Source organism: Saccostrea cucullata, unplaced genomic scaffold (assembly GCF_032062105.1).
Source record: "Saccostrea cucullata isolate Sc308-1 unplaced genomic scaffold, CSIRO_AGI_Scuc_v1 ctg117, whole genome shotgun sequence".
NCBI classification, from domain to species: domain Eukaryota; kingdom Metazoa; phylum Mollusca; class Bivalvia; order Ostreida; family Ostreidae; genus Saccostrea; species Saccostrea cuccullata.
Genome location: NW_026932623.1, coordinates 481768 through 505045, shown reverse-complemented (window position 1 = coordinate 505045; position 23278 = coordinate 481768). Strand labels below are relative to the sequence as shown.

Sequence of the window (23278 nt, the reverse complement as noted above, 5' to 3'; positions counted from 1 at the left end):
TAAAATCTAGCTATATATACAGCTCCTTGTGATGGATATGTATGCAAATGTATTCAACCAAGTGCCAACGCAAGTCATTACAATAGACGCATGGCCGCAGAAGTCGTTTTTAAATGCATGTTTTCTTCCATTAAAAAATAAAGCAAAACCCATGCCTCTGTTTCTAGCGCGCAGGAATTGACCACCAAAGATTTAGGTCGGTTGTCTGCAGGTGTAACACAATGTCCAAAGTTGGAATTAAATCGGAGCTCCTTGGGCTGGTATCAGATTACTCCGATATGTCACCCCAGTTCTTGTGATTTATACAGCTCTCTTTACTTTGAACTATTCTAATGCTAAAATCACTGCTACCACATAAAAGCAAACGAGTTTACTTTGCAAATATTGTGTTATTATATAATGTCTGGTTACAGAGAAGTGACTTCAGTGGTCCTCAAGTGGTTCTACATAAATTACCCTGAAACAGGGCACCCATTCCCCAACACTTAATACAAGTACACATGCACCTTCAAAGGACTCCACAAGCACATTCAGTTTCTCCATATGAAAACTCAGAGAACTTTTACAATTAGAAGTCTCCTGGTTTCCTGGGATGGGTACCTTACTTCAATGAATAAAAATCAATGAAGAAATCATTTGTATTTATTTTAAATTATTTATTAAGTTTTTTTTTCATTAAGTACATGTACATTTTCCATGTTTTAAAAATGTATTTATATACACATGTATATGAGCATATTTATTTTTAGATATTTCATTTCACACAGCAGTGAAAAGATAACATTTATGTATTTTGGTCTGTGTGCAACAAAATTACAAATATATTTTGATGTGTTATAATGTACAAATGTCACAATTCATATACTAGTAGCTTTGATCTATTAAATAAAGCAAAAAATAAGTCAATTTCTTGTGATCAGTTGAAAGAGTTTGTACCTCTGGGGGGGATTATATGGTATAAAATATTACATAAAATAGTCCAAAAATAGAAGCTCTGCTATAGGGAGATATTATACACACGCAGTCCTCACATATAAAAACATGAGGCACGTCTACGAACTAAAACTACGGGGGGATACAAAACTCTCTCCAACTGACCAGAAGATTCTCTGTGTACACTCTGAGATCCTCGTATTTAAAGCTGACCGTTTTCTTTAATTGATGTACATTGTAACCATTTTCTTTGCTTATACCAATTTTCCTTTTAAAATTCTGAATGAATTAAAAAATTGTCATTAAAAACATTCTGAAATAAAAACTATTTGAACTTAAAATTCCAACATATGTATATATATAAAAGCATTAAAATTTTTCCATTGTATAAAAATAATGATACTAAAATAATTATAAATGTATATTTATAGACTTTGATACAACAGTGATAAAAATATAAAGCCATGGTGGGAAAATGTGCATTATATTTAACATATAGATTGGTAAGGAGAATTATAAACCTAGGAAGGTGGGATAAATGCCATATGACAATATAAACATATACATGAATACTGATTTTTTTCTTATAACTATAACAAAGTATATTTTATGTAAGGCAGTGCTTCAATCTAGTGGCTGACCTTAAGTTAAAGTTCCATATTTTAAAAAAAGTTTAGATGGATTAATTTAATCTTCTGAATACCCAAAAAATTATATCTACTTATATTACCCAAAATAAAGAGTTGTTGCTTGATTTATGTCGTTACTTTAAAAATGGAAGGTAATTTTTCATGTTTCAACACATATCCCCCCTGCTGCAAGTCACCACTAGATACTCAATACACTGGCCTTCAATAAAAATGAGATCATTATGATTCTATATACAAGTCTCCAGCACTAGTTCTGATGTCTTACAATGAGCATTAAGTACATCTCTGTTAGTCTGAACACAGAAATTTATCATCAGTTTTTGATTCGTTGTCATTCCTAAGCATACAATATTAAAAGCACACCAGGTCACATCAAAAAATCTGATATTCCTAAAGACTTGTTCTCTTTTTGGCCCTACATCAGAATACAAGTCTCAGTGCGGACCTCTGTTGGGGCAATATTTGAATGCAAATATTTCAGCATGTGCTCACAAATAGAAAATTGTCATGTGAACACATTTCTGTCTTTGTTCTACATAAATGTTGCCCTTATAATGAACTTCAAGCACCAGTGAAATCTGTCATCTAAATTTTGGCAATTAATAATTACCACACATTTACAACTTTTATACTGAAAACTTTTTTTCAGTTATTATATACACATTTACAGAATATATACAGCATCTGTATACATTTTAGCACTATCACAAAATGTTCTTTTTACATATTTGGCAGTATAAATTAAGTAGGAGTTTCCTACAGTTTATGGAATGTCATTACAAGCCAGTTGGCTTTCATTCTTTGTGATGACCAATCAAAAGGCCGAGCCTCATTTTGGTCTGGGCCAGGGCTCCTGCCTTAGGCTGACGATATTTTGGTCAACACATTATCACAGCACTATGTGTGCAACAATGAATAAAATTCCTAAATACCATTCTCTAACTATACATAGGTTTTATCGGGCACAGGAATGTTCAAAACTGGTTTTTGTAATGCACTCCCATTGGGTAAATTGGAGCCCTTTTGGATATTTGTCACTATGAGATTGAGTTGCTTTTGAGAATTGTTGCGTTCGAGCTGTGCATGATTCACATAGCGTGGCTCATTGTCTTTGAGTTTGTTGTGATTTTTCTGTAAGGAACCATAGATTTCTTCGTTAGTGAGCTGGTTTTCCTGAGGTTCACTCCGACATGATCGGACCCAGTATCCGGCCAGGAAGGACAGTATGGAAGACACAACGATAGAAACGACGATAGCAATGGCCGTCTCTGCCACAGATAGTGAAGATTCCGACGAACTTCTCACTTCCTGTGCTGAGGCTCCTTTTATTTCTGTAAAAAAAATGAATAAATCAATAAATCAATACATGTATGATAATATCAATAAATAGATATGAAAAAAACTAAATATTTTACAGAGTTTATGAACTCTTTTTCTTGAGAAAAAGTAAATAAAAGTAACAAATGAATATGAAATATGCTCTGCATTAAATTTTCACTTATAATTTATGAAATGGAGACATTTCTGCCTTACAAGGATTATAAATTAGACAAATTGAATACATTAACATCTGATTAATTTTTACATTATGTATTCAAATTGGTATCAATGAAATGATATGGCATTGATGTGATTTGGCACAAAATGTGATGATTGAGACACACTGGATTATACTGACTCATGATGATTGTAATGTTCTGTCACCGTACACCCCAGACAAACAAACTACCAATACAGTACACTCACAGTTCTCCTTATTGGTTTTTTTTATTTTTCCCTATGGTTTATAATTCTGATTTGTTAAAATTTAAAGATAGCAAATGAATTTTTAGAGTCATTTTTTACCATATTTTTTTCCGTCAAAGAATTGCATGTACGTGCAAAAAAAAACCAAAACGATGACATCCTAACAACCAGATATGTCTTAAACTTTTTAGAACCCTAGTCTGCTGATCAGTGTTTGTAGAACTTCTTCCCCTACTCTATTCCTCCTGCCTCCTATTACTGTCACAATGGCTTACAGATGGGGAGACTGGCCACAAGCAGTCTGTTTTTTATCTCTGACTCAGCCATCTTTGTGTACATCAAGTTTGTTTATTTGACTTTTTGATCATGACAGATATGATGAATGCTGTCCAGAAACCGTCTCTCAGAGACAGTTAATGATTGCATCTAAGGTTTTCTATTAGATAAGAATGCACTAGCAATACATGTTCTGTCCAACATAAATATTTGTATCCACAACTGCCATCACCAATTGGTTAATAGGGAAGTCTAGCATCACAGAATTAGTAACAGACAAAACAAACATAAAAAACACAGCTCACAAACAACAGTAATAGAATATAAAAACAAAAACAAAATGCAATCATGCATGAAGCAATGTAATTGGTTAAAATGATAAAATGAAGATCAGTGACCAAGGGTAAGTGTATATTTCACCCCTGAATGTCTATACATGTAGATGCTGATTAAATACGATGTCGCTTCATGACACTGGTGAATTGCACCACATGATATGACAGCTCCTTACCAGAATCTTTGTTCTGGCCGTTTGCACCAAACTTTTGCACAATTTCAAATTGTTTAAAGTTGGGATTGGCTTTCTTAAAGTTGGGACCGATTTCCACAAAGTCCTCAGGTGCCTTATCTATTTCATCCTCTACTGAAGAATAAAAAGTTTGTCTGTTTATATCTTGAATTACATAATATATGGGAATTACATATCCTGGACGTGCATGGGTTATATTCTGCAATCAAATTAGTTTGTGTATAAATCAAATAATATACTGTATTAGTTATGGGTATTTTTGCTCTATGTAAATTACATTCTATCTACATATAGTGGATAGAAAGCAGATTTTACTTCAAGACAGTGGACACATCTAAGACTATAGTGAATATATATAGGTCAGACAGACACTAACCATCCACTTCCACAGGTGGATCCGGTTTTTTCGTGGGTTGACCTCCCAGGACATTATTTTCATTGCTGTTGGGACACTGACAGTTGCACTGAGGTTTTTCAGTGGTGATTTTCTTGGGTTTTGGTGTAGTTGGTGGTGATAATGTGGATTTTTCTAATAAAAATCATATTGAAATCAAAACAAAAGATCATAACAAAACATCAACTAATCAATAACAACAAAAAATGTGTTAAAATGTTGTCCAATCAACTGGCAATGAAAGAAAAGAAGAATAGAGAGCAAAAAATAGTAACACTAGCAAGAAAACCTTTCATCAGTTGCTCAACTGATTCAAAATGCCAATTAATTCAGAAAATAAAATAGAAAACAAAGGGAAAAAAAGATCAACACAAAACTATTACATACCTTCCGGTCCACAGGCAGGGTTTTTGCCAGAGCGAATGCTTTGTATCCTAAACAAAAAACAGTCAATTAAAACATTTCAAAACGCACTGATTTAAAAAAAAATTATGAATTATTCCATATTTACAACATAAAACATAAAAAGTGTGATAGATTAGTTTTATGACATCATGTCTCCTTGTTTGTCATTCATGACTTCTTCTAACTGGGTTAATCAAATGACTTATGTCATTGCTCTTCCTTTAAAAAATATGAATAATTAAAAGTTTTGTTCCGATATGACTGGGCCAGTCTTTGCGTGGATGTTTTGTCTTCATATGAAGTAATCTTACCCTCTATCACTGGCTGCACATTTGTCATCAACCCACGAACAGTACGGGTCCTGCAGTCTCACACAGGAACTAAAAGTAAAAAAAAAAAAGTTTGGAACGAAATCTTGGAATTTTAAAAATACCTTTGAATATGTATACTTCTTTAACCGACTTCTATATTTATTTTCTGCATTTATTTACTTCTATTGCTATGAAACTTATAATGGGGAAAGTGAGTGTCAAATTCTTTGCACCCATTAATAGTTTTCCTGGTATAAAATATGTTCTCAGATTTATTGTAATGCAAAACTTGAATTACCATACTGCATTATATAAGGTTCATAAAACCAACATAAATTTAATATGTGTCAAATGAAAATCCTATGTGACCAGATACATCTAAGTGAATCGCTTTAAAATGAGATAAAAAGATGGTCGCTATTCCTTATTGAATACATAAGAGGCTTTTGAACTACACGTTTCCAAAAACAACTGAACAATGCACCTTCTTCATGTAGGTTTTGTCCTCTTCTAAACAAATACTATGCTTTGTCATGAAATATGCGATTCAACTTAACATTTGATGTATGGATGGGTGAAGCAGAAGATAAAAATCATTGCATGATGAATACACAGAGACCCCCATCCTCTTGTGTTTGCCCACCACCCATGAGAGGAGAAAAGAACCTATTATTAGACCTATTGCATTCCATGCTACTTAAAGGACAATGAACAAGCAATGTCCAAGATAGGAATGAAGATGTCTCTATGATGCTATCCTAATTTGTAATCTTACAGATCTGTTAAATCTTAAAGAACTTGTGTTACACTCTACTGATTCTAGAGAAACTAGAGAAGGTCTGCTCATCTTTATTAGTGGCTTGTTTTTCTCTTTCAGGGCTATAGGTTGTAAAAATGGTTTGCATATAAAACTAAACATATTATCAATGCGTAGACACCAGTTGAATGATAAATGTCAGATCATTACACTGAATGCACCTTGTCAAGTAGAAACAATGCAGACCTGTCCGTTTGATTGTTTCCTGCTTGAATCTGATGTTTTATATTAATTAGCTACGGATGTCAAAAGCCGAGAAGACAAAAAGCTTATAAAAAGATATGGACTTCTAGCAGACAGAGACATTTGAAATCCTCTTGAATACTGGACCAAGGTTTATATGAGCTTATTAAGAGGTGGTAAAACGTGTAAAGTATGGGCTCTTTGATGTTTCTCTAGCAAAGGCTACCCCCAGCACAGAAAGACAGTGGTAGTATAAACTATACAGTTTAACAAGGCCATAATTTTCACAAATACTAGGCCAGTAAGCTGGTGAATTATTTCTCTACATGCACTAGCTGTGAGAGACTGACTGATTTTAAATTCTTTCTGGTCAGATAAGGATATTTAACTCTGTGTTTTTGTCACTATTTTATATGCAATGTACAGGTAACAATCATTTTCCGTACCTGCAGGAGTCCTGATGTTCGCACTGATGAAGAGGAACTGAGATGACTTTCTCTTTCGAAACGACAATAAGTTTTTCTTTTCCGTTGGCTCTGTAGATCTTGAGACCAGTGACTACGAACTCCTCTGGGAAAACCTGAATGTCCTCTACCACCACATTCTCAACCTTTGACCCAAGACCTTTATTGATGACCTTGATAACTCGGCCATTATCTGTCAATATAAAAAAAAATTATCTACCAATATGTCAATAACTGGATCTATGACAATTATGTGTATGTCAGTTTTGCATTTTTAAATGTTATTTCAAGTCAAAAAATCATAAACCTTGTCAGGTTTGTCCTGAGAAATGGATAGGTTAAATGGAAGCTTATAAAGTCCAGTTAAATAGAATTTATGAATCTCAAACAGTACTTTGTTCCACTACGGTGTAATAATGTGCCTTTCATACATATAATTGCCTAACTGAGCCATCATAAGATATTTAAATCTTTTTAAATCAATGACAATTGAGCGATTCACTGAGCAGCTTCAATAAGGCACCGATATTTAACCATATGCATTTATATGTATTGAAAGCAATTTTGAAATAGCAGTCATTATTTTCTACTTTACTTCTCCCACAAAGTGGTACAAGGAGACAGCAGACGATAATGCATACAATTACGTCTACCCAGACCCAAAGTCTAAAACCGCTCTACGTGCTTATCTTGTCCTAGGTACGAAAAAGGCGGCAAACAAATCCTGTTTTCAGGACCCCAGATATGTAAATAAGTCCATAAAACCTCCAAAAAACTTCAGATATTTTTATGATTCCACAAATCATCTTCTGTAAAATTTAGATTCTCTGTGATGATAGACAAGGGGTCATATTGACACAGACTTGAGCTGTTATGTCACGGGGATATTTATAACACATTTTCTGTCAAAAATGCTACCCCACATGCATTAGTGCAAAAAAATTACCACCCCTTCAAGAACTTAAAATATTTCAGAGACTGTATAGTTTCCATGCAATAAAGGTATCTCAGTGTGCAATGAAAGCTTGGTAAAATAAACTCACCCGTTCCTACGAAAATGACATCATAATATCTGCCATCGCCAGCATGAACCTGCCAATCAACCGCTATCTGGGTCATTCTGCCTCTGAAGTAAGGAAACATACATATAAACTGTGCAAAAAAGAAAATCCAAGCACCTGGCCTCCCAAGATAAGATAGCTGGTATATCTTACGACTGGGCTGTGTCTCATACTTGTAGTTAATGTGATCACTTTTACTACTTAGACATTACCACACAGATGTAGCTGCTGCAGTTCTACCCTATCTCAGAAATAATGAGATTTTTCAGCTTGATATTTCTCTGAGATAAATGAATTTTATTTTTTGAAGTTTATTTTCAGAGAGACAGCTATCAGTTTTGACTGTTTCCAATCAGTCTGAGATTGAATTACATCACAGCCTTATAGACTTCCTGTGTTAGAATACTACAACTGATGACTAAATTACATGCATTAACTCCTATTTGATGTGTACAATTTTTGTGAATTGTAACACTTCCACTATCAATCAAGTTAAAAGAAGGTGGGAGATATGCTTAAATGAAATGACATTTATGGAAAATGGGGCTATTAAATACAGAGTGTAATCCAACTTGGAACAATAGTAAGCATAATTCTTAATGGAGACAGCAATACTGTACTATCAATCAGGGGCTACACCTCATTTCTGACAATTCATCAATAGTTTATGATCAATTTTAATAAACTGACAGTATTAACTTTTTTTCATCTAATAACCTATTTCTATTGTAGCATATTATTCAATAGTTTTGGGATTTATAGTTTTCTAAACTGTTAAACCTTCACTTGGGGGTTAATTAACTTGCGCAGAGTTATTTTTACTTGGTGGTTATGTTACAATTAGCAAAAACAGAGCTTCTTTGTCATGCATTTTGTCCTATCTTGTGATAATCTACTTTTGACTGTGTATTTCCGAGTTGATAATTAAGTGTGAAAGTGAAGCGAGACTTATATTTATCTTGAATACTTACTTGAATGTTGGTAGAGCAATGATTGGACTTCCCCCAGCACTGGGGACAGCTTCATCCATCAGGGTATGGGATTTGATGAAGTTGAGCATGGGCTCGGAGATCTGGTATGAGTCGTTGACACAGGTGCTAGGGTGTGGATTCCTGTCAGGTTTAGGGTGCGACACGGGGAGCCAGTTATGATAGGTGGACTCTTGACCTTTGAACTTGCCTTTAAATGTTTTTTCAATATCTGATAATTTGAAGGCACATACAGCTGAGCCCTGGATGCTATTTTCAGGAGTGCGAAAGACTGCGTAAAACATGTCCGTCCTATTATCACTTCTGTCCGTCGACATGTAGTTACCTTGACCCATTTCTGACGTAGATTCTGTAACAGAGACATGTAAAGGTAAAAGTACTCTTCCTGTGGTTCAATAGAAGTATGCACACTTTACGTCATTAACCCAATGCTATTCACTTCAAGGAAAAGCATCTTTGACAGGTATTAAACTTCTTGTGAGAGAGTGTTACATAAGAATTTCCATTACAGTCGCCACAAAGAATTCTCTTCCAGAGGAGAGAGTAATAACTGTCTAACTATAAGAATCAGTTAAGAGTTCTACAAAGGTATAATGTACAGACCTAATGACAGCTTTATTAGACCAGGAACAATACACAAGGTAAAAACCCAGCAATTTCTCTGGAATTCTCCTTAATTTGTATTTTTATTTGGGGATAATCTGATAGTTAAAACATACAAAAAAGTACAAAGTTCTAATTGCTGTCACATCAGTGAGGGCAACTATTCCTTAGGGTTGTTAAATCATTAGGATTTTTCTGTTTAATTACAGGACACTTACGGATTTCATCCAGGTAATAAGGGTATTCCCCAGGTATGCTGCAGTTTAATCTGGCCTTCAGGAAGGACGTCCAGATGTTCTTCATCATAATTTGTCCTCCCCTGTCATTTTTACACACTCTGGCCACTCTTGAGAACACCGTCTACAACAAGCAGAAAATTAATGAATTTGCTAAAAAAGAATACACTCACTTGTTAATTTGCATTCCTAAAAAAACCCAAAACAAGTCAATATTTCACTCTAGATTTTCACAACTCGGAGAGAAATATACAATAGATGTGTGGGTAAGACAAATATATTTGTAACAATTCTGTAAAAAATTCATATATTTTTGGCTCTGGCATTTGTAGCCCAATTTGTCACTTTTAACATATTGCTACCGTGATGTAATTAATCACAAAACCCTGTATGTTTCTAGATTCTCATGAATGTATAATTTTTGACGACTACTTTTCGGGCATAATAATGAATTCCATCTGCAATAGCCTCATCGCTAAACCTACAGGTAATTTGTTTTACCTCCGGGTGAGGTAGCAGGCAGTGGGCTCGGACAAAAATGGTCACAGTTGGAGATTTACTGAAGATGAAATGTGCTGTCAGAGAATTGGACAGTGATTCTGGCAGTGATAAAAAGGCTGGGCTACCAGGCAAGAAACACAGGGTGCATCCAGTCCAGATATAATTATGAATTTATTAAAGTTAATGAGAAATAAATCACCTTTCCACAATTGATATGTTCCACTGCAGTCTCCCGAAAGAAAAAGTAGATTTTATCTTTAATGTCAAAGGAGCTGACAAAGTTGGGATCTGAAAGTAGATAAATTAGAACATAAAATGGTGAGGTGTTGATTACTATGCATGTACTGCTCAGCTTTCTTAATCCAGTCATTTTCATAACAAGAGAGGAGGCTTTAGTAAAGCTATATCATGTCAAAGTTATCAAGCTCATCTTGTCATAAATATAACCTTTACTCTCAATCTATGTAAATTTAACACTTGGGATGTTATTAAGTGCAACAGTTTAAAAAAAGGTGTCCTAAATCTGTCCTAGAATATATCATCTGATTTTGAGAAATTTAGTATTTTTAGAAACAAAACTATATGGGGTGAAAATATATGTTTTGGAAGGTAATATCACATGATGTTGAAAACTTGAGATGTATAGATAAAGTCCTTCCATAACAAGGGCTGTTGACCATTCTGAATAAACATATATTTTATGGGAAAATAATTCTTTACAAAGTCTCTCAAGCATCTCATTCAAGAAATACAAAAAACTTCATAACAAAAGCTAAATAGGTCAATTTCTCAAAAACACGTAAAAAATAAAAAATAAAAAATGAACCAGATAGATTCGTATTTCCAGAGCCATATATATAGTTCAAAGTGCTTATTTCAGATATTGTATGTTGAATGTGTAAGGAATATAGGTAATCAGAAAAACTAAACTTTAGATGTCTAGCTATATTCAGAAAACAAGAAAATTTAAAATGTCAAATGCAGTGAAATGAAGTACCATTCAGCCATTTGGAGTCATGCTGTTCAGTCCTCAGAATGTTGTGGCCATAGTCGGTGCTGAAAATAAGCGGGTCTCTCTCGGAGAAATCGGACACAGTAGCAGAAAACAGCTTGCCATCTGCAAAAAACACAAAAAGAGATAAACTGATTAATTCCTGATTGGAAGTCTGTCTGGTAAATTACAGAACAGCAAAACATATCTGGAGGCTCAAAAGGTCTGTTTGCTTGGACAGCACCAATAGGTAGTGATAGACAAGCTTATCTCTGACAAAGACTAAGTCTGCATATTCTTAAGGACTCAGCATCAGTCTTATTAAACTCAGCCGAGCATGGATTACTGCAATAGCTCCTGCACATCTGCCAGCAGGACAGACAATTTTATAGCATAATCTTTGACTTCCTTTTTGCTTCAGCTCAAGATAGAGTTGTGAGTGATCTTTTAGCCTGCCATTATTTTATGGCCTTGAGTAGGCAGTTAATGATGAGGTCTCTTGTCATGCAGACTCCATTATTGTGACATTATCACTACTGGCCGTATCATCTGGCTCCAAGCCATTTCTGGGGGGTGGTCTAACATTGACATATATATGGCTCCATCATACTTTTTGCTTTCCAATCAACTATCTAAATCTGAATGTGTTTACATTTTAGTTAACCAAGTGCATAATTTGCAGTTGGACAACTGCTGAGCTGTATGGAAGTGATACAACAGACCAGTATTTCCATCCAATTTTCTAAATCCCTACAGGAAATCATTATGTATTAGGAACGGAGACATTATGGAAATTGGGGACTAGCACTATCCATTAGGGTTAAATGGATGCTGATTGAATAGCACTGCAACTGATTATAGTGAGACATATTGTATATATAGGGAATCTGCCTGTATCATAAATTCATATATAGCAATGAACTCAACTTTCTTACCAAGCAGCGAAAAACATGTAAAAAATAAGATGTCAAGTAGACATAATGAAGTACTAATATGACAGCACTAGTGTCGTGTTGTACTGACATCTGTAGGACTAACCTGAGAAGACATAAGTACTGTTGTGGTTTGGATCAAAGGCACAGTGTCCGATTCCTTTCTCTTCTCCCTTCATTACATACGTCATCTCCTAGATAGAAAATCAGGAATCTCAGAATTACTTGACCAATAAACTTTCTTGAATTCAAAAAATATTAATATATATATATTTACTTTAGCATTTTGAAATATTGGTATATACATAGTGTTTGAATAATAATCTCTTTATGTGTTCTATTTTTCTGGGTCTTAGTTTTTAAAACTTAATTAAAATGTTCATGCTGTTTATATTCTAAATTCAAAACAGTACATTTAAAGACAATATTTGTTTAATATGGCATTATAAGAATTAGCCCAGACTTATTCCTTCAGAGTATTTATCCATTTTCAGGCCATATTAAGGAAAATAAACATCCTGTTATTCATGAGAACATTTGCTCTTCGTTGATAATTTGTTTGCTTGCCACAAGTTAAAGTTTAGTTTGTTGAACTTTAGAAGACCACTAATTAAATATCTTATTGGCGACCTTTATGGGACTTTGGTCAAAGCAGGATGTTGGGTTGACTGGCTCCATAATAACAGACTGGTGGATGGAACCCCCACTCCCCACCCCCCACACAATTGGTCCATCCCCACATAGTATACTGAGTCATCTTAATTTACAGGCTATAATCTGATGTCACAGGGATATAGTATAGTAACAAACAGGCCATTGCCCTTTATCAAATCTATTTAATTATTGTTTTTGTTACACAAAGTTTAGAAATTTTTGTCAAAAGTAATTTTTGCTGTGCTTTCTTGAAGATATTTTGTAGTCTTTTCAAGTGCTGTAAAGCATGGATGACAACAAGCAGAGCTGTCACAGATAGCTAAAACGACCTCCACACACCTGTGTCCTACATAATCAGTTTGATACAAAGCCAAAAGTTAAGACCCTCTCTATCTCTGATAAAAGCTTATTTTTATTGTAATCAAGTGTCATAACACACATCATATTTCTGAATAGCCCCCTTCTCCTGGACTATTATCAGCAAGGTGATAAAGATCCCATCAGGCTTAATACCAAAAGAGAAGGTCGTAAAACATCAACTGATCAAAATAAATCCCAGCCCGTTGGTCTTGGAGAAATCAGAAACCATACTTTCTAGGTCTGATGATAGATAAACCAAACTTAAGCAGTTTTTAGAAGGTGTACTATTACTAAATGACTTTGCCCATACCAAACCTATGCAGTAATCAATTTTCAAGTGTCAATGAATTATCAAATAATCATAAAAGTTTTAAATAAATGTCTGATCGGCTAGTTCTGATAAGTCTAGAAATAGAATAGTAATAGATTGGATTGGTGTAAAAGACAGGAAAAAGTTCTTAGTCGTTATTTAATAATGGTGGGAGTGGGATAAAATTTACAGATCACAAGACATGTCATCTAATTTCCTCTTTTCATGAACAAACGATGTCTCTAGCTAAATTGATATTTTATACTGACATTCAAAGCATTGACACTTTCTCACAAAATACAATCTATTTATTTAATATGGTATTAAAAAATCAAAATGAGGCAATTTTCCTTTCATAATGAACGATTTGTTATTGTTGTTTCAAGATGTCCGTTGGTCGTACTTTCCCTTATTTTGAAGTACATGATCTTGAAAATGACCAATTGATCACTTTGTATACTAACAGCATAACAGTTTTTCATTCATAGAATTATAAAATAAGCATGCATAATAGGTTTACAATGGATTTGTCCGCTGCTGTTATACAAGAATAGTGGACCAAACCTACCTCCGATTTGACATAGGTGCGACATTTTGGCTTAAAAGCATTGGTACCACACACGTATAATTCCCCAGATGGTTTCTTGCCAATGACCCTAATATGGTTTTGACATTCTTCCTAAAAAGACAAAAGAAAGAAATCTTAATTTAGAGCTCAGAAGTAGGCACAGTCTCATACACAAACAACTTGACTTTGGTTAAAATAACCCATGTTAAATAATAAAAAAAAATCTCTCTGTCACTGTTATTATTGCATGTTAATGGAAACAAAAACAAGATCCAACTTTGCCAAAAATATTTACATTATATGTATATTTACAAAAAATATTTACATCACATTGTATATGTATATTTATATACAGATCTACTTCTATGGAAAACAGAGACTGTCATTTCACACCAATGTTTGAACTGGGTGGAAAACTTCACAACAAATACATATATTTGACATTTTTGACATTTATAACAGATTGAGATGCTGGAGAAGTTGCCTAATCCAGCAATAAACATCCTGGGTGTGTTCCTGTATTGTAATTGATACACAGATAGTTCATATAGTACACCCATCTGATCAGGGACAAAGGATCGCTATACTTTTTTTGGTACCTGCATTTTCTTCGTTGTGGAATTATAAAGATGCAGACAAAATATTGTTAATGTCTCATGTTGTAAAATGTACAGCTGAACCTGACAAGAATGAACAAGAGTCTGATAGCATTATTAGTTTGCATCTATTGCATAACTTGATATCTATATTATGTAAAATGGGAGGGTCTCCATGAACCAAATCAAAAGTCATAACAATTAATGCTCTGTTCATGAAGCTAGAGAAGAGATTTTTTCTCCATTTCTTAGTGAAAGCTGATTTTTCATGTCCACGCACCTTTAATTAAGTAGATTATGATAAAGATTTATTCAAAACTATATAAACAAAATATCAGGTCTGTCAAAACTCTCAATCAAACATGAAAAACACCAAACACTTTTCTTTTTACTGAAATGTGTATTAGAGAATAGATGAAGAAAAAACACCCCATGAAATTTTTCTTTACAATTTGGTGTGTTTACTTTCTTTAGATCAGAAAATTATTGGTGCACATGAACTTTTAAAGAACTGCTCCATTCATAATCCCTCATGAAATGACTAAAATAAGTACTGAGGATTTAATTTATTACTTGGCAAAAGGAGAAATCAATATTTTTCCTCACTGCATTAATAGTGACCATAATGAAATTAGTTGTGATGATGTTTTGCTAAATGGGCATTTTGAACACCAGTATTAAAAGCTTTTTGAAACATTTGCTGCCATACTGTTGGAAATAAAATGAGACAGCTGTGAAACAAATAGACTAAATGAATATTACTGGAATCTGTAGACATTAATCTTCTCCAGAACCTGAGAAACCTGGTATCTTTTGTTTTATCATGGCCCATTTGTCTATTGTCTTCCCAAACTAGGCCACAGTGATAACCCTAAGATAAGTTCCTAATTAACCTTGAGTAATGTAAGCACACACACCGTTTGTGTCTTGATATGCTAAAAGATACGGAACGAGAGCTCTTGTTACTGTTTTTCCTACCTGAGAGTAAACAATTGAGCACAGGACCCCTGACACTGGGTACTCATACCTGCTCAGATCGTTTGCAGGTGTGTACTTCAGGTGTATATTTCACTCTTAATGACCAAAGTAACCTCATACTGACAAATATCATTAGCCTAAAAAGGTACAAATCTAGCATGTTTCAGTTCCATAAGTATGTAATTGTCCTCTTATACACCAGACTCTGAGTATGTTTTTCAGGAGGAGATTTATATGGACACAGTGAATGACTATGGTTACACTAATAGGGGGATTAAAAACGTCTTGTGCGCATAATTAGGTTCCATAAAGTGACAGAAATGAGACTGCATAAAGAATTTTGAATTGTCATCTAGCTCATCGCTTTCACTCATTTGTTTTTCAGACTGTCAGGGATTTGATGTAAATGTCACTCTGGCTGGGGTCTACAGAGTACTCAGTGCTGTTTTTATCTCGCTGAAGGTCAACATTGATAACACTGCTTACCTTGGTTTTCATTTTGGTTTCACAGACTTTTTTGTCAAATTCTCTGGGTTCCCATTCTATTCTCTGTTAAAAATAAATGAAAACAGTTATCAAATATTGATCAACATCTCTGCACTTTATACTATCTAGATACAATATATCACACCTTGTTATTTTTGCTCTCTAAAGATAGAAGACAGCCGATAAGATAAAACTTGTGTATTGTTAGATAGAGATTACTGGTACATTTGTTTATTTATAGGGCTGGGTGATTTTGACACAATCATCATAACATTGGCATGCACATCGTGGTGCACATCTCGTAGAAGTAACAACTGCCAATCAGGGCTGTGTCAGGCTCAATATATAACAAATATATCACAATTATACCCAAGATTGCCCCAACGATAAAAAAAAACTAATAATGAAAGAAAATAAGGGGCTTCTGTATTCATTACATTAGGGTGACACATGATTGACAGGGGACACGGTGGTTAAATGAGGATTTGATTATGATCCTAAGTCCCCCTGTCCAATCCATCTGTTGACAAATTCAGTCAGTGGGGTGACTACCCAGGTGTGGGTGACAGAGGTGACACTCCCCATGTCTTCCGGTGAGACGTAAGTCATACAATACAGTATTGTATGTCATCATCACCACAGATTAAGGTGCTATTTAACCTGTGGATTGTAGCAGCAGGGAAGACATTATCTTTATTACTTTCACTTGGAATGAAGAATGCACAACAGTCATTATGCTTCAGATTCTGGGGCACTTCAGGAAACTATAATGTGCATGGTTGTATAATAGGTGCTTGTGAATGGGATAGCTATAGGGGCTTCCATTATATCATCATGATTTACTCTTTTATCTGGTCTTAAAACAGGATGGGACTCTTCAGTTCCTTAACCTAGGGGGAATCCATCTCTGTGTTTTACATGTTACATAACCTTCTGTTAAACCATTAAAATCTTAATGAAATTCCATATTTACCTCTAAAACATTCTCTTCCAATGTTGCCATACTAATGTTGTACATCTTGTTTCTACAAAGAAAATAGAAGAAGTTTCATTAGAAATGTCTCAAGTTTATTATGTTTTTCTTTTATTTAACCTCTAAGCTAATGGTATTCCTCTTATAGAACTCGGTCAAACAATTCATTTAAAATGAAAACATTGCTGAAGTTTGCTGAATCAGGCTTTCCTGTTTGCCAATTCCAGCTTTCTTTTTTCACTATCAGACTTGCCAGACCCAAACTCTGACCATTATCTTCCAATATCTAATCATTGGAAGGCAAGAAAGAAGTAGTTATTCAATTCTTGCTTTTCAACACTTAATGGGTCACTTCAACGGAGGGTTGGTGCCAAGTTTTAAAGATTTAAAAATAAAAACCTTCATTTTCTCAGAAAACGTTGACTGGATTTTGAAGTTACCTCACTAGCTTTTAATTTCATACACGTTGCACATCAAAATAATTACCGTAACTGAATTTACCAGTCTGTAAAAACACAAGTATAATGTTAACTCTCTATTCATTTACTGAATAAATTGTTCTCCTCTAATAATGCTCGCCATGCACATTTCCTCCACTTCTTTGGTTGTGAATCGCTTAATTTTAACATAAATGAACCAGATCTGGTTTCCCACCATCCCAGTTTGTTATTGCGAAATTAAATTACAAAATATCATCTTTCTTTTATACTTCCTGTCCCTAATAAATGTTATAAGCTTGTGTGGTTTATTTTTTTTTTTAACTCTGTGGTTTTTTAATTTAGAATCTTAGAGTTTTCACAGCATAAATAACAGTGTTAATTATTCAACTGCATGACTTTATACTCATTATAGCAGATCGTCACACAATATTCTGCATAAAATTACACACATAGTGAAAACTCTAAATATTCACTTTAGGAATCTCCCAATTTTTGAGGCTCTACTGTACCTTGCTCCAAGTAACAGGGAATCCTTTTCTACTTGGATGAGTTTGTAATGGGGAGCATTGCCACTTTCTCCTTGGTAAACTTGCACACCTTGCAAATCTGTGGAATAAATTTTCTCTAATTATTCAAAATACTCAAGCCAAGTCTATCCATTAACATAATAAATCAAATCATTCATGCTTTTAACAACTTTGTATGATTTAATTCATTTTCTACATATTTTAAATCTAATTTAATCAATCAACTTGTTTTTGTACATGTGGTAGCTGTTGTAAAAACCACACATTTTCTAAAACTGTTTTTCCCTTTTCTTAACAAAAGGCAGAAGTGTGATTTCAGGTAACATATGCTGGAATGCTACTTTGTATCAAGGTCCTAGATTACACTGAACACCTGAAATACATCAGGTAAGAAGGCAAAATTAAAAGTGGCCGACAGAAAATGATGTGAAATCCTTAAGTTCACAATGAACCTGGGTACAGTTTCTGTGGGAAGTCTCTTCTAGCCCAAATTATATCCCTATTTCACACAGAAATTGCTGTGTTGGAAAAGCTTCTGTATGCATTAAGGGAAAAATTCTCAGCAGTCTATTCAGACGAGCATGAATAACAACAATAGCAAAATTAACATAAAAAGTAGAGTATAAAATCATATTCTTATTTTAACACCACCATAGAATCAACACCAATGGGAAAAGAAATCAGCTAGTTAATTCATTTTTGGGATATTAGGAGCCTCTGTTCCACATTTCCTTAGAAGTAAGGGAGGGTGATATCTCTTTTGACCTGACAAGATGAGTTCTCTCTCTTTGTGGTTATCAGCCAACAGCAAATACTACGACCCTTTCACATGTATATTACAGCCCATTTCTCATTTCATGCATCATGACAAATATGGTACACCTGTGTACCAAGGTTTGTGACGTTCATTTATCAGGGGTGTTCCTAATTACACCAGTGAAAACCAAAAGAATAACCAAGGCTTAAAGTTTACTGGATACATGTACTGGTATACATGCAATCTGTGAAGCTCTGAAACTGAATAATGCAAAGCAGTCTTTGATAAAATAATGAAGTTTGGGTGTAATAAATGTAGATAGGGGTATTAAGAGATGGCTTCCCTAGATCTATTCTATCTTCTGTCTGTTGATAGCAGGGTTTGTATAGTCATGCATCTATCTGAGCACGCATGTCTGACATACCCTGCTTTATCAAGAATCACTCTCTTACAACCATTGCAGTCTAAACTTTCAAAGATGGGCCAGTCCTATCCCAGGTCTGAGCTAAGAGGTAAATGATGAACCAACTTATCACTAAGTCAACAATATACGGAGTTCAGGCCAAAAAAAGCTGATTTATCATAGACATGTGGACATAAACTGACTATCCTGTATTTTATGACATGCCACATGACCACATTCGCAATAAGAATAATGATAGTTAGTCCTTCCTCGTAATGAATTGTCATTTTACAATTACCATGTATAATTACAAAGAACTCGTTACCATATATCTTAAAAACAAATACAATAGCCAGGATTAACAAGTAGCATTTTCCCCTGCTTATTATTTCTCTGTGCTATTCATTGTAACAATGATAATAAAATAATATTTGAACAACTTCTCTCTGATTAACAATGTTAAACAAACAATCTAAATAAATTTATGGCACCATTTGGCAGTAAAAATCAATTTTCTAATTTACTGTTGTAATTTATTGGACACCCGAGTTAAGGGTGTATCAACTAAAATTATTGACAGGTTCTTTACAGAAATTAAATTCTCTCTGAGGTGTATAGAGAGATAGTTAAATAGTCTTTAGGATTCCTGAACATGTATTGACAAACTAATGGCATATGCAAATATATAGACCCTGGTGCCTTTTCTTGCGTCACAGCTTCCAAAATGCCCAACCTCACAACCTGTATCAACAAAAATCAGTCTATTTGTTTGTTTTACTTATTAAAAACCTAGGTTATGCTACCAGCTAGAGTTTAAATTCTGCAAGACTTGTTTAATTTATGTATTGCCTTGTCATCTATAAACAAGAAATGTTTTCATTGTGACTTTTACAAAAGATAGAGGAACTTCAGAATCTTTCAAATTTAATCATTTTCATTATTTGTCATAAAACTATGAAAAATATACACTATTAAAATTAAACCTTGTAAGTTTTGAGTCATACAACTAAAACTGCATTCTGTATAATTAACCCAGAAACTGTTGTATAGTGTATGATTAAATCTAGTCTTTATCTAAAAACGACATTATTCCTCCTACAAATTATTCAAAATGAGAACATAGAAAACAAAGACAACTTGGATGGGTCATTGCTCTAGGCTATTTTCAGTCCACCTCAAGACATTTGCACTGAGTTGTATACGAGGGTGCATTGTGGTGAAATCCCTATGGTATGATCTTGTTTTGCTTCAATCTCATTGTATATCTGCCCATAGCGCCGCAGTGCCAAATGGAACAAGTCCAGCAGATTAAAACCTGCAGATTATTTTGATGATATTACAAAAAGATCTGCACTTGTTCATGAACTCATAAACTTTATAAGTAAAGTAATTGTAGTTTGACTATTGTTAATAATTTTTTATTGACACTGGGGCCACAATATTAATTTAATATTTATTTAGAAAATTTCTGCAATCTCATCTACTCATTTTTTAGTCTTAAGACACTCTTAATATGAGTGATAATTCTACAAACAGACAAAATCCCCTGTTAGTCAAGAAGAGGAGGTGTTAAGCATATCAGATTACCCAAATCTTGATCTGTCTTCTATTGAGTCATGTTTTGTAATACCTTCAATTTATATTAACTCGTGTCTAACAACAACTAAAAACACAAAAGGTCTGTTTTAAAAACAAAAAGGAAAGTGCAATAGAAATTAATTTAGATCTTTTAAAACCCCACACCATGTAAAGGGATAAGAAAGGATTACCATTTAACAAGACCAAGGTCACTCCAACCACATCAAAACAATCAAAGCTGATTTAGAAAGATACTTTAAAGGAGCCTTTTAAAAGTCTTCTCTTTTAGAATAACAATTTTCCCCTTTAGAAAGATATGAAATCTATGTATAAGTATTATACTACCCCCTAGTTAGTAATGACATTTAGAAACAAGCTCTATATCCCCAATGGAGAACAAGTTTATGGATTAAAAAAAAATCAAAACTGGCGAAAAAAGCCAAAGGGCTATGATTAAAAGATAAAGTGTTTTTAAAACTGTTAAACACCTACTCTATGAGCAATACCACAATAAACAATGCTCAAGATTACTAAAGTTTGAGACAAGTTTTAATCTTTTGGCTCTTTTTCAGAATCAAACTTATAATAATTTTGGAAATCCATGTATCCGTTAGTCAGGGAGTTACACTAATTCTTTTATTATGTTAACTATATTTGGACATTAAAACAATTGGGTATTATTTTGTGACTTTACATCAAAAGTCAACCTAGCTCTTCAAGGCATTTTTAGGTACTTTCAAAAAAGAAATATTCACTAATGGATGCCAAAAAATGTAGCCCTTAAGTAAAATATGATTGGAATCTTGTGAGAAAGTGTCACATTGATTCAATATGCGTAATTGAATGCATAATTGAAATGTCAATCTGATTAAGAAAATCAGACCAGAAAAACCTAAGAGTTCAAATTATTTTTATACTTACTCTATATTTTTAAAAGAATTTGATTATATTATAAAATATGTAAAAATTTATTACTTTGGGTAAGCTTATGTTGTTTTCCTAGTGAAATTACAATGAATGGATGATAGCCATTGCCAAATAACAGAAAGTCTCTCCTTCTTGGTACTATAGAACATACCATCTGCCAAATTCTATCTTTAGTCTTCTAACAAGATTTTTATCTAAAAAGCTTTTTTCTACTGCGGCACAAGACAAGCAGATAATCCCCCAATAAACAGATGACAGCTAATCTGACTTCCCTTAAACCTACTATCAGATGGTGCTCTATGAATCTTAATGAATTGCTTATAGATCACTAATAGGGCCACCTACCAAGCAATTAACAGAGATAAGACTAGGAATTGAAAGGTGCTGTCAGAGACTGAGAGGACAGACCCAGAAGCAAAGCCTGGCACACAGCAATCCAATAAAAGTCACGCTGGGATCCAGCAGCAACCACAAACAGGATTACAGCCAGGGTCAATTATTTATTGTGATCTATCAGTAGCAGACTCCCCTGGGACTAGAATCATTAACAGTTCAATGATGTAAGGTACAGAAAGTGGCTATGTACACTATGCCTCTAAAGCATGCTGCATTGGTACATGCATGATGGGAGTATGACTGTATGCTATACACAGTGTTGATGTGAATCATAATCCAGAGGGGATTGAAAACATGATGAACTGACTGATACACAGCTAAATGACCTTGTGATTGATCACCCACCAAGAAACACTGGTTCTGAACCAGAGTGACCAGCATAGCCATGTAGAAACCATCTCATTTCTAAAGGTTATCAGCAAAAGGGGGGCAAAAAATAACTGGGGGTTAGACTTCATCTCAACATCAGATATCCAGATAACTGAGCATCACACCTCACTCTAAGTGATGTGCACCCTGCTTTCATAGTCTGACCCTGGCCCTGTGACACAGGGCATTAGGCAGTCAGAAACATGTTCCTGCCTCTCTGTTGTCATGTTCAACAGGTGAATTCCCCTAAGGACCTTCAATAACAACAGGAAACATGGAAACATTGTCTGCCTCAATTCATCTGCTATTGCTTCAGACATCAGGTCAAGAACTGTCATGTCTTGCAATTTCCTGTCCCTTAGATGCTCCACTATTGGACCTTGAACTTCTTATTATTCAGATTCTAGCTCAATAAATCATATATTGAAGGCTCCACTGATTAAGTATTGAAGTAGTATTTATAAATTCATTAAGTATTCTACTCAATGTGAGTAGGGGAAGCCCTGTATCCTCCACAGAATTTTATTTCTTAGAGTTATAAATCATTAACAGAAATAAAGTCAGACAAATCAATATACAAGATATCGTTTTGCAGAAAATTATATGAACTATACAAAGTTTCAAATTTGTTTAGATCCAGGGTTCTAAAGCAGATCATTCTCCAAATTTTTATCCATAAAATTGAATAAGGATTACCACAATGGTGTGAAAATTTCAATAAAAATTGATCATAAATTTAGATGACTTGACACTCAGTAGTTCCTAACCATCAGAACCTAACAGTCGGAAGCCCTTGCTAACCAATAATTGAAAACAGTAGATCTTCTTTAATCAAATAAAAACAGGCTCTAGCTGCTTTCGAAATCTGGAGATAATTTGAGCGATGAAAAACCAGCAAAAATTTTAAAGCGATATGCACAGAAGCTTTTTACTGA

At 34.2% G+C, this 23278-nt stretch overlaps 1 protein-coding gene across 4 annotated transcripts in view; it reads right to left on the bottom strand.

Annotated features, from left to right (window-relative positions):
- Positions 1 to 624: 624 nt before the first annotated feature.
- The window catches only part of LOC134235646 (semaphorin-1A-like), a 29117-nt gene continuing 6463 nt past the window's right edge, over positions 625 to 23278 (bottom strand). Inside the window, exons 2-17 of one of the 4 annotated variants that reach the window (XM_062717784.1) lie at positions 17896 to 17992; positions 16947 to 16998; positions 15974 to 16036; positions 13914 to 14024; positions 12128 to 12215; positions 11096 to 11215; positions 10298 to 10386; positions 9580 to 9721; positions 8741 to 9107; positions 7752 to 7834; positions 6691 to 6901; positions 5245 to 5313; positions 4916 to 4962; positions 4511 to 4663; positions 4117 to 4248; positions 625 to 2914 (exon numbers count right to left, since the gene is read on the bottom strand). In XM_062717784.1, coding sequence (XP_062573768.1) covers positions 2526 to 2914; positions 4117 to 4248; positions 4511 to 4663; positions 4916 to 4962; positions 5245 to 5313; positions 6691 to 6901; positions 7752 to 7834; positions 8741 to 9107; positions 9580 to 9721; positions 10298 to 10386; positions 11096 to 11215; positions 12128 to 12215; positions 13914 to 14024; positions 15974 to 16036; positions 16947 to 16998; positions 17896 to 17992 — 2213 coding nt within the window. In that variant the 3' untranslated portion in view covers positions 625 to 2525. The remainder of the gene's footprint in view (positions 2915 to 4116; positions 4249 to 4510; positions 4664 to 4915; positions 4963 to 5244; positions 5314 to 6690; positions 6902 to 7751; positions 7835 to 8740; positions 9108 to 9579; positions 9722 to 10297; positions 10387 to 11095; positions 11216 to 12127; positions 12216 to 13913; positions 14025 to 15973; positions 16037 to 16946; positions 16999 to 17895; positions 17993 to 23278) is intronic. The other 3 variants (XM_062717785.1, XM_062717786.1, XM_062717787.1) reach the window with 3 other exon arrangements.